Source organism: Photinus pyralis, unplaced genomic scaffold, assembly GCF_008802855.1.
Source record: "Photinus pyralis isolate 1611_PpyrPB1 unplaced genomic scaffold, Ppyr1.3 Ppyr1.4_LG1, whole genome shotgun sequence".
In the NCBI taxonomy this organism is placed as follows: Eukaryota; Metazoa; Arthropoda; class Insecta; order Coleoptera; family Lampyridae; genus Photinus; species Photinus pyralis.
The window spans coordinates 13,993,828-14,006,685 of record NW_022170249.1 but is presented as its reverse complement, the minus strand read 5'-3'; the positions used below and the strand labels follow the sequence as shown (position 1 = coordinate 14,006,685).

Sequence of the window (12,858 nt, the reverse complement as noted above, 5' to 3'; positions counted from 1 at the left end):
AAGATAAAGCGGGTGAAGGGAGAGCGAACACGAACGCCGTGGATTGTTAAGCGAAGTGCGCCTGAGTCGCCAATAAGCATACTTCAACGCACGCCAGCGCCCCCTACGTGCGTAGTGTAGTACGTAAAAGCTTGTAGGACGTTTTTGGTTGCATACTATTTATATCTACATTTCAAAATTGTAGGTATTTTATTCGTGAAACCACAAAAAACGATTTCTTAAAAAAACGTATTTTTTTCTTACTTTTCAAGATTTGGGAGGGTTGCGGGGGGAATTTTTGGTGGGAAGTTAAAAATTTGAACTCAGCAACCCAAAAAACATAAAGTAAGCCTATTTCCAGAACTACCATTAATTTTGCAAGCTAAGGTCCTAATATGTTCTGTATTGCCTGAGCTACTAGTGCACGGCTTCGATTGGTAAACTTGTTTTTTTTTAAGTAACTATCCACTTAAAATATAGGTATAGGTCAATGAAAAGATTGGCACCTTGGACATTAACGCTTTCGTGGTAACAATAAGATTCCTTTTTGCATAAATACGCCTCTTATTATTGGTTTTGTTCAAAAGGGAAGCTCCCACTGAATGTATAAGTACCCAGGACAATAAATTCGTCGAAAAAGATGACACAATCTTCGGTTGCGCGTCCACAATTCTTTTATATACTGCGGTTATAGAGCTTTCGGTTTGAACTTTTAATTAACAATGAAATTTGACGCGATCTCAAAACTGGCGTACACAACTCACATGATTCACCTTGAAAACATGGCGGAGAATTTCGTTTTACGATCTATAAATTTCCGCGCTTACGTTACGCAAGTTTGCATCGGAGGTCTGGCTAAGAATTCAGTACGCGATCGAAAAATGCAGAAAGTTTGATTAAAGAGTGTCTTTCTCCCACTCGATTTTTACTTATGAACTCGCCGAATCCCAAATACGAAACGACCTGAACGAAAACCAAGCGTTCACTCTGTTTTATGCATGTGAAGGTATAGTCGAAATACGGTCCCTTATTCTCCGTCATGATGGTTTTTAGAACCGACAATACTGTCACGTTTTGACTCTTATCTTCTTGAACACTCGTTTCATATCTGAACGAGCTTTATTTTCTCGAATATTAATGCTGTTCTGTTTCATTATGAAACGGTACATGTATATAATTTCTTATGCCGTCAAATTTGTAAATCTAACCTGCGCAAGCAGAATGGATTCAAAAATGAGAGGAAGGCGTGGCATATCTCATAGAGGCCGAACATTTAAGAAGAGTAAACAAATGGGAATTCATTAATGAAGGCTAATTAAATTAAAAATGAAAATGGAGCATATAAAAACTTCAATTTTAAAGGCTTATGGACCAAACGAGGATTAAAATAAAACAGTTTGCCTTTAACAGAAGCATCTGTGATTAAAATTTCAAAAAGATATGTCAATAAATAACAGTTGATATTGCGCATCCTGCGCATGCGCGCATTATTCTGATGTTTACAATATGCGATACGTTTGTTTACACTAAAAGCATCTTTAGTTAAAATTTCAAAGAAATATCTCCATAAATAAGAAAGTTGCCATTGGGCAGTCTGCGCATGCGCACATCTGATTTTTACTGTATCCGATATATTTCCCTTCACCAGAAGTATCTGTGGTTAAAGTTTCAAGAGAATATATTAATAAATAAGCAACTTGACATTGCGCAGTTTAATTGTCAAGATTTTCCTTCGCTCAGGTGCTAGAGCTATACGCTATTGAATGCAAAAAGAACGAACTTAATATCTTGAAAACTGTAGGAGTAGGTCTCGGACAGACGGACGGACAGAGAAAGTGGCTGCAATAGCGCACCCAAATTCGTTGGAAAATGCGCTAAGGACGAACTTAGGGAAGAAATGTCAGGAGCAATCGCAAATATGAAAAGGAGACTTATAAAACTGTGAGATTCAAACAGCAGATTCCAGACGTAATTGGTTCACATAATGAAGAAGATAGAAACAGCAACAGAGACACTTATATACTCTAGAACGATACAGACATTCATAAATATACAAAAATCCATCATAACATTTTGTGCTAATGCATAGAGATGATAGGAGAATTGTTTAAATAACTGCATAGGAGAAGTCTAAACTTTCAATATTAGTAACGACCAATAAAGGCCATTTATATATTAAAAAACATTACAAAGGAGTATACCAGAACTGTTCCGCAAAGTGGAAAAATTGCTGAGAAAATAGTGTAAATAGGGTGAAGTAGTTTGGACGCGACAACTGACAAGGAACAATATATTATGTAAATAAAACTTTCAAAAATGAGAAACAGGCCTCGTACCATAGATCTTTTCCATTTATTTCGCACATTGCTTCTGTACGTCTCTATTCTAGAGTAATTCATATAATTATGTTGTTCAGTTGTATCACTAATTTTGCCACGAAAACGACAAAACGCACTTGCTCTACGGCCAAAAGTAAACATTATGTTATTTTGGTCTTGTAAAGTGGTTTTGTTTTTGACTATATTATGGATTATCTGAGAATAACATGATAAAATTGGGAAATAAATGGTCATAGGTCGGACTATTAATGAAATCGCAATACTTGCACCATTGCAGACTAGTCTGAGTGAAAGCTTTCGCTGGATAGAAACCTTTAAGTTGAAATAATGTTGGACGTTCGGCATGAAAAACCGATAACACCAAAAACGATAATGATGACGGTGCTGCTAGTAGGTTCTTTGATACTGGTGCAAGTTTCCATTGCCATTTATACATATCGCATGTTGAAAACGGAGATTGAGATTGAAATCAATAGACAAGTCCGTTTGGGGCATAACGCTATTGTGGAAGATGTTGGAGAAATTGAATTGAAAAATGTGGATGAGCAGCTATTCGTTGAAGCAGATATCTTCAATCGTCGAAAGAGGAGCGACGATGTAAGTCAATTTTCTTTCGATCTAAAACTGTTGTAGCAGGGCGATGTAATGCAGGTTTGCAAGACAATTGAAGAAAATTGTCCAATTAGAGGACCGCCCGGAGTACCTGGAGTTCCTGGTGTTCCCGGACCTGCTGGTTATCCTGGAAGACCGGGACCGCCAGGCGAAAGAGGTAAGGTCCACGGCGCAAATTGAGGAGTTAAACGCAAAGTGCAATTTAGGGCCACTGGGAGTGCCAGGAGCGATCGGACGACCAGGCGTATCGGGAGCGCCGGGAAGACCTGGACTGATGGGACCACCAGGACCGCCAGGAAGGTAACCAGATGAAATTAATTGTAATAAAAATGATTTTCGATTAGCAATACAAAACGTGCTATAAATTTGCACTTATTTTTTGGTACCTAACTAAACATTAAATAATCCTTATCTCAATGTGATAACACTGCAAAGCCAGGGTTCACGAAAATAACAAATATGATAAAAAACCACTTCCGTATCTATGTAACACATGCTCTCATCGGTAAATTTATTATCAAGGGACCAAGGTGTTGATTGTACCAATCATTTATGAGAAAGTAGCATGTTGAAAGAAAGCAGATTTAAATCTCAAATCCGAATATCGTAAACACCGAATTAATCTTTTAAATACCCAAATTTCGATCCTCAGTTCATACAAGGGTTTGAGATCTCTGCACTTCGATCGTTACAAAAAGGTTTGATGTTATAAACTGATGCGTCACAACTAAAAAATTCCTCGCATTTGCTGGACGGCTGGCAGGGGGAGGGGACACATAAACAAATAAAGTCTGCTTGGCATATACTCAAAATCTACGCTATATAATGCAAGAAGAATCAAGTCCTTCGAGGAATAAATTGTCCTAGATATTGCTTTCTGTTTTGTAGGTACTTTCCTACCACATTTTCGAGATTCACAATTCAGTTTTCTTATCGCTAAGAGATGTGTCTCGTTTAAACCACCTTTCCGCTCTTTGAGAGTACCCTTTTTGACACTGTGCTGCAGATATTTGCATTGAAAGTTTTGACATCACCAAGATATGTCTTATCCAGAGTTTATGAGTACCCTCTTTCTAGACTTCGTTTTCAATATATTCGCTTCGTCTTCATGGATAGATATATCGCGACGACTCATTTTGCATTTGTGAGTAATCTCCTCCGACAAACCGATTTCGAGACATTTGTTTTTAAAGTGTTGACGTCACCAATGGATATACTTCTTCCAGAGGTTCTAATCTTTCTTTGTTAGTACCCTTCTCCGACAATCCGCTCGTGGGATATAAGGAAGGAAACAACCGATCAAGGTAAGGGTCGAGGAGGGGGCTATGGTTCGTAGAAATTAATTCCTTTCATTGAGACCTTTCCAAATCCGAATCCATTTCTAAATGGTCATAAAATTTGCAATACCCAAAGAAATCGGTTTTTTAATTTAAAATAAATGAACAGTATCTTATATAAGACACAGCCATTCGTCACTAATGTAGTCCTTCATAGATTGGTTAATCGGACTTTGACGAGAAACTTCCTTGGACCTGTACATGAAGTGTCCTTTCACTCGGCCCAAATGGTTCCAGTTAAATAAACGAGAGTATAGTGTATTATTCTTACAATATGACGAGACGAAAAAATTTTTCCGCAGCCCGTAAGTTAATTAATTTACCATGTTTAATAGTAAAAAATCCGTTTACCACATAACTATAGGGAGGTTTACCGTAAATGTTAATTACGCAAGAAATTGGTTATAACATTGACTACGTAATTATTTCAATGTTATTAATCAGCGCAACTATATTTTTCGTCTGTACAAATAATTTGCTGTTACACATGAAATTTGTTTTACAAAGTTCATCCCCTTTACCCTTCATTTTGCACACAGACATCTGTATTTCGTATGTACTTAATTGTCAATTTTGAATTAAAAACCTTTCCAGGAATATGTGGTTTTGTTTTAATTTAAAAACTTCATTAAATGTTATTTACCCGTTTTCGATAACTGGAAAATTTTATTTTTCGTAACACCTTTCATATTCGTTTACTTACACGCTGACCGGTTTACGCACTGATCGAAATAAATTTCTACTTTTTAGGACTCAATCAACATGTCTCCCTTTTGCTCGGCTGTTACCCGCAATTTTTTCCCTGCTAAATAACCACCCTGTAAATTTAAGCAATGAAAGTGATCTACAAGGTTGTGGAAATGACTCCGTCGAAGACGATTTTTTTAAATTTTTTTTTTGTTTTATTTTATTTTGCCTTTATTTTTGATTGGGCGGGGTTCATATGTGAAAGAATATGTCTGTATTTTTCGAATTTTTTTAAGAATGTTGAAACTTACTTTGAAAGTGATTGACCACATTTCAAAATTATGTAATGTCGGTTTTTGTATTTTGACTAGACATTTTTATATTTATATATCTTACGTTCAATTCTTAAATACAGGGTGAGTTTTTTTTCATTTTAAGCATTGGGATCTCGGAAACCATAAGACATACGGATTCAGTTAAATGAGGAAAGAGTTGTTTGTCGTTTTAAGAGCTTATTTAAGATATGCTTTTGTTTTTTGAACAAAATTCACAGTTCACTAGATATGAGCGAAAAACAGATTTAGTGATTTTTCTTTTAAATGTTGTAGAATCGTTATTATTAGAAATACAACAAAATGACACGAATAAAAGTTTTAGACATTTTAATGCTTAACATGATGAACATACTAATTTATTTTTAGATCTTACAAGTTTTGAGTTATAATACAAACTTTAATTTTTTTAAATGGTAGTCATAGTTGGCTTTGATATTTTTAAAAAGGACAAATTTTTCTCTTTATAATGATATAAGTAAACGCCCTGCAGTAATTTTCGTATTATTGTGAGGTAAGTAAACAGAGTTGGCCATGGAAAACAATATCTAGTGAGAGAGGTAATAGCATAGAGGAAATACAATTCCTCTATGGTAATAGTGTAACTGTGGCACATTTAGCATATTTAAAGGCCATCTTCAAAAATTCACTATGAAAGTTAAATTAATAATCATATTCAATACCTAAGTATTAAAAGTAGATCGCATCATGCCGTGGAAAATAATAAATAAACAAAATACTGCTGTTCATTGTTGAACTAGAAGGCCTCAAAGGAAACTTGGATTTAATGTTTGACGTGGAATTATTGGATCGCGTATGCTTAGACCTTTCATTTACGAAGAAAATTGGACAGGCTAATGTTATCTTCATTTTCCACCAAATGAATTTCAAGATATGTAGGATGGGTTAAATTTGGAAACACGACGTAATTTACGCTGGCTTCAACACAACGGTGCCCCGCCGCACAACTAACATGCAAGTTAAATATTATAATAGACAGTAATTAAGAGAACAAAAATGTTTCCCATGGCAAAATCTCTTTTTACTGCTCTTAATAATGCAAACAGTTTTGTATCATGTTTATTTGTCCAAGTAAGTACAATGAACCTTATATCATTATAAACAGAAAAAAATGCACTTTTTAAAAATGTCACAGCCAACTATGATTGCCATTTAAAAAAATGTAAGTTTACGTTATAACTCGAAAATTATAAAAGAAGAATAAATATTAATAAGTGTATCTTATTAAACGGAAAAAAATCTACAATTTTTGTTCTTTGAATATTTCTGTATTTCTAATACTAACGATTCTACAACAGTTAAATGAAAAATCACTAAATCTGTTTTTCGCTCATATCTAGTAAACTTTGGATTTAAAAAAAAACAAAAGCATATCTTGAATAAGCTCTTAAAACGACAACTCTTTCCTCATTTAACCGAATCTCTATGTCTTACGGTTTCCGAGGTCCTAATGCTTAAAATGAAAAAAAACTCACCCTGTATACAAGCCAAAACCCATTAATATATGCAACCAATCTTACCCACTTTCATCTTTTTCAAATGTTTTTCAATAAATGTCATTATCGGAATGATTTATTAAATTAAGATTATTAATTGTTAATAAAATGTATACAAAAGAACAAGAACAATTACAGCCATTGCAGGATTTATTTGCTGCTGAAATCCCAATAAGAAAATTGCCATGTGCGAAGTTAAATATTTTAGCGTACGTATAGAAGAAAATCCAATGACATAACTGTTCGTAATTTAACTAGAGAAAGGGAAAGCAAAATTAGTATGTTCTGAGTTAAAATTTACGCACTGAAGATTTGGTTTATGTTTTTTAGACCAGTCAGAGGGTTACAGCCCAAAAAAGGCAAACATTTGATCGGAATAGATAATCATGCAGTTTTTATTGGAAGCAGATGACAAGGACTCTTTTTACTGTTAATGGGCATGACTGGTATAAAAATACGCTGATCTGATATCCAAAAGACTGAATAATGCGCGATTTTTTATTCCGGACGGAATGGAAAATGTGTTAATCAAGTAGTGGGCATTGAAAATTGTGACTGTCTTAAAATTGGAAAACCCGAAACTACACTACACTAAATTAATTCTGTTTGCCTATGCTGCGTTCAACTTGAGACACACGGTATAAATAAATGTGTTTCCAAAAGGATGAAAATTGCCCAAAAATTTCTTCAAAATTCTGATCCTAAGAATGTAGAACGTAGAAAGGACGTAGCCACACTATCTGCAGTCCAGTTCTTAATTTAAAGATGAGTAATCCTTCACTGCTTCGGCCGTTATGCCTCCTGTTAAATTTTTGAACGGTCGGCCGCCGTTATTTATGGCATTTCGTGTGTCGCTTAAGCGTCATTAAATTGAAATAAGAGTAGGTAATGAGAATACGCAAACCTACTTCAATTTGCTAAACGGATTCAGGTATAAACGGCATTTAGCAATGAAAAAGTACCAAAAAATGATATAAGCATTCCCAACCGTTTTTGAGATCTGGTGGGGCATACATAACCAGCAGACAGAGAGAGAGAGATCGCTAAAGGCTCGTTCACTCACCTAATAAGTAGGTAGGTACCACGTAATTGTTTGTCGATAATAGCAACTTAGCCGTAATAGAACGAATCTATCTATAATGTCCTTTCAAATGCGTGAGCGACTAACTAATATTTCAGAAATGCAGTTCAATTGCAAGTATTACGTACCTAAACATCTCGTAGTATCCAGAAAAATTAATACGTAATTCGGTTAGCATCTATTTCTCACATAAAACGATAACTGAGAAAGAATTGCAGCTAAGTATATGTATTTACCAAATCAATATTCAATTAGGGCGATACAATAAAAAGAATAGCGATCCACATAAATGTAGGAAATAAACAACCAAAACAGAAAGCAAAAACTAAAGCTCAACATAAAAGTCTTCAGTAAAGATAAAATATGGCCGTACTACTTGAAAATTTCTTTTGGCAACTTGTAAAAAACGCCCTTATATATACGACACACAAAAGCGATTTTGTTTCGTTCAAGGCGAATATTCTTTATAGAGGGTAATATTTCCAATACATAAACCCTCTTTCTTGGCTGCAATCTGAGGGTCGAGAGGATACTTGGGAGGAGCAGAAATTCATAGGGGCCGGGGTCCCTAACAACCCTCATGTTATTATTAGTTGTATAGGGAAACGTTAGGCTGCGAATATGAAAAAGAGAAATTTTTTTATCCATCCGAATTGAACGATAACAGTCAGTGATAGGTATAATTGAATACGTCGTAAATATAGCCAGAAATTTTGCAAGTATTACCGCAAGTTTAGTCGTTGTCTAAGCATGCACTTCTATACCTTAATCAATAACTAAAGTATGTTATTAGTTAGAAATTGCAGAGAAGTTCGATATCGTCGAGGAATTTAGATCTTATGTTAATTATTGCTTGTGGCCATCTCAATATTCCCAACATTTAGGATGGGAGCTTTAATAATTACGATGTAGTTTCTAACTTGGCCCCATTGGAAGGGTCGACTAGGGTGAAACCATTTTTATTTATGGAAGGTATGAGAAGTTGATCAAACATTATACAGTATGATTAACTTAAATGATTACATTCTATAGTTTGGAACGAAACTTTACCCATTGTTTACACGTTCAACTTCGCAACTTCAAGAATTACGTGTATGTTCACTATGTAACTTACCTGTCCTGATCATTTTTTAAGCAACTCAAGCATGAAAAGGTTTATTAATCGCGAGGCGCATTCAATATAAATTTCGAAACTAATCGGGTTAGCAAAGTGGACTTGAAAAGAAATTTTTAAGATATGCTTCATACAACCCTCTTTTACGTCGTTAATAAAACATCAAAGCTTTACATGAGCCGCGTTAAAGGCGCATTCAAGTGTTATAAAAGCGAAATTAATAACAAAATTTTTGGGCCTGTAATTAATTCTGGAATAGTTTATTATAAAATAAATTTTTTTTATTAATTCACTATTTACAGGCGACACACGAATGAGAAGATAATAATTTTTTATTATACCTGAATCACAATCTCCGTTTTAAACACTCAAATGCGTGCGAAAAAGGGCCTTTAAAACACACGTGCTTTAAAGTTGCTAAGTAACGATACTTCAAGTATGACTTGGTCTTTAAAGCACTTGCAAAGTTAAAGGCACTCCGCTTTGCGTCGTGCCCTTAAACTCGTTGCGCGTGCTTTAAAGACTTGATTATACACTTGTATCTTAATATACTATTTTGTCTAGTGATTCTAACTAGATAACTTTGCAGCACTGTACTAGGATGGCAGTTTTTTTCCCTTTGAAAATAATTAATTCTACAAGTTTAAGAAGAAACACTTTTCTTTACGAATAATTCAGTATATTTTTGGTGCACTTACTGGTAATGGAATCTACGTTTACTTATGATACTATAGATACCTAAAAATTATTTGAAGATGATCTTGAAAACGTATACAATATTTGCATTTAGTTGCAGGTTCTGTATGCTTACGGGGATTCACTGAGTGAAATGTCTGTGAGGGATTATCTCAAATTAGTCACCATAAATAGGTAACAATTGAAAAAATTAGAAATACTATGGTTTTATGTAATTGTTTCGAACCATTTTACTGCATCCAATAGATCTACAAAAAATTCATGGCCATGGACAGTTCTAATGGGTACTTATAGTTGTAGTTTACAGATCCATACAAATTCTCATTTGTATCGCAAATAGGAAACGTTGTACCACTATAGATCGTACGTGTTGAAACTGAGTGAATAAAAAGACCGTAAGCCTCTGTGCTGAGGTGCCATGATAAGAATACGTTAATAAGTTTAGTAGTTTTCAAGGTTTCAAAATATTATTTAGTAGGTACGTTGATTCATTTTTAATGTAGGTAGGTTTATACAACCATTATCATTACTTAACTGTCATTAGATCATTAAGAAATAGCCAATAGATATGGTTCTGTTTTGTCTGCATTTTATCAGGCACGTTAGACGATTATGAGTTTTTTTCATCAAGATAGCAAAAACTCGTAATGGAAGAGAATGGGTTGTTATTATACCTGTTTTCTGTTTCAGGTTTCAAGGACTATCTCAAGATCTTCACAGAACCTTCTTGCCTTCTTAGAACCTCTCCTTGAGTATGTTTAGAATCTTTTGAACGTTTTCAACCATCACAATCCTTACAATCTTTTTCGAAGTTGTTCCCATATCCTAGGAATCTTCTGAAGTTTTCGCAGAATCTTCCTAGTACCTTATGCTCATCTTGGAATCTTATACTTTCTAAAGTTTCTTAGAATTTTTTTGATCGTACTCATACTTTAATTGCATGGACGGTCCAAGGATTTGAATAGTGTTTTTGTTCGCGCCGTCAAGGTCCCAGCGAAGTCTTAGGCCCAAAAAAGTTATGAAATCTTGTTTGGGTTCATGACAAATAAGGGAGGGTACAATTACGCATGAGGCGGGGTCCAAGACAGATTTGAAAACTTGTTTGCACCGAAGGCTAGGCGGAAATGAGATATTTTTTGAGGGATTTGCAATGTATTCCTGTGCGATGTCAAGGGCACCAGTAGTTTTTGCTATAGGTATAAAACATCAAGCAGCAGCAGAAAGTGAGAAGAGTCATTTGTACCAGCGAATATCTCCGGTTAAACTGAACCGATTTCAATTTTGGTTCAATCTTTATTAAAAAGCTTGCCCCTTCTTTACCTTTATGGTTTTTGAGCTACAATAGCGTGAAATCGACACTTTATGCTGTGGCGTTTCCGCTTGGTACCGCATTGTTGAGAAGCAAAGTACAAAAAAGCGCAAGTAGATTTTGGAACAGTTGGAGACGTGCCTCTCTCAAGCAAAACAAATTTTGAGCTCAAGAGATTCCGTTTATTCGAATTCTTCAGATGATTTCTACTTTGGAAACGCATCGGACTCATTGGACCATGGAAGTGTTGGGGACTTGGTGCACAAACAAACATAATTCCGATACGAATTTTAGTGGCGATCGGAGACACTCGATCTTGGTGGGATCTTAATACTTAACTTCGGCACTGATGTTGGAACTAACACGTAACACAATTTGACTTGCTTAATGCTTATATTGCAAACAGCAATCTTTTTATAATGTTTTCGAGTGCTCCCGAACGCTTCCGAATGTGCTTGAACAAACACTGCCATAACAATTCACCATGCAACAATCCGGTTTTCGTGTTTATAAACTATATTTTCGATATGGAGGAGAGTGGGGCGGAATGCAATACATTATTAATGAGACCACCCTATACAATGCGATAAAAAATGAGTTGCTTTCGTACCTATATTTAAAACGAAATTAATTTCGTCCAAATACCTATAGGTACCTAAAATGAATACTAATTTAGTTCATTACAAGTTACAACGAGGGTACGTAGTAACGAATAAATTTTTGTACAGTGTAACAAAGTGTAAATTATGCGGAAGAAAAAAGTCTAAGTTTAAAAAGCGTCAATGTTTCAATACATTCCCCCAAACAAATATTACTGATAACAATCAAGTTTTTATTTTGTCGATTGTAATAGCAACGAGCTTTCGTAATCTTCTCTCACGTCTGTTAATGAATTATTTGTAGTAAAGAGTGTTTGTCGCTTCCTGTCTGGCTTGGGTTTGAAATAACACGCTAGAAATAGGTCGTGTTAAGTTACTTCTGCAACTAAGCACAGCTTGATAAGAATTCGCAGTATACAGTCTTGAAGACTGGTTGAACCAATGAAAATTCATAAAATACCGCCGCCATCACTATTCCACCATTGAGTAGGCGTTAAACAATTACCACACAGTTAGAGAGAGGATTATTTCGCACAAGATATTCTCGTTTTGGCAGACGTGTGAACTGGTATATAGATTTGAAGATGTTGAGAGAGTCAAGGCAGATTAGGTTAACCGGAGGTAGGAAAAAGAGATTAAGTAAATTCAGATAGAAAGTTTTTTGAAAAATTAGCATTAGTGGAAAAAAGTCCGTTCCATAGAAAGCGTCTTGCCATTTCACAAAAAAATCAAAGTTTGTTATAAAAAAATTACGCCAAAGGATATTTGTGTATTCCACTGTGGGAGTGCGAAAGGTTCGTAAATGTGCAGTCTCCATCCAATCTAAAGAACCCTTTGGCTATTCTAAATAGGGGTGTACGTAGGCGAATTCCTTGAGAAACTTCACCTCGTATTTGTGCCGTTCAAGAGGGGCAAATGGAGATAATGATAATGCAGTTGTTAATTTTCCTCTATTGGCACGCACAAACATTTTTCAAGCATATTATAATAAGCGAATAATAGCGCTCTTGCATAAATGCCTACAAATAGATATAAAATAAATAGAAGTATACGTAAACGTGTATTCTTTCACATATATAAACATATCCCATTTGGATAAATAATTAAACTCATTTCTGAAAATCTAATTTCAATTATGGAGCAGACGTACTAGATGTCGGTGGGGGTCATGCTACAAATGCGAAAATTTAGAGAATGGAATGTCGGAAGTGGGTACTCACAAAAATAAAAGTAAAGGTCTTGACGAAACGCATCTG

At 35.1% G+C, this 12,858-nt stretch overlaps 1 protein-coding gene across 1 annotated transcript; it reads left to right on the top strand.

The window, feature by feature from the left end:
• The first annotated feature begins 2,592 nt into the window (after positions 1–2,592).
• On the top strand, positions 2,593–3,295 carry LOC116174775 (collagen alpha-1(XIII) chain-like). The gene is made up of 3 exons (XM_031492769.1): positions 2,593–2,915; positions 2,970–3,087; positions 3,137–3,295. The coding sequence occupies exons 1-3, from the start codon at positions 2,646–2,648 to the stop codon at positions 3,232–3,234; spliced, it is 486 nt and encodes a 161-aa protein (XP_031348629.1). The 5' UTR covers positions 2,593–2,645; the 3' UTR covers positions 3,235–3,295.
• The last annotated feature ends 9,563 nt before the right edge of the window (positions 3,296–12,858 follow it).

Excerpts from the sequence above, each read along its gene's own strand:
- LOC116174775 (XM_031492769.1), top strand. The coding sequence starts at position 2,646 with ATGTTGGACGTTCGGCATGAAAAACCGATAACACCAAAAACGATAATG. Across the intron at positions 2,916-2,969 it reads GTCGAAAGAGGAGCGACGAT|GTTTGCAAGACAATTGAAGA; the intron begins GTAAGTCAATTT and ends GATGTAATGCAG. Across the intron at positions 3,088-3,136 it reads GGGACCGCCAGGCGAAAGAG|GGCCACTGGGAGTGCCAGGA; the intron begins GTAAGGTCCACG and ends AGTGCAATTTAG.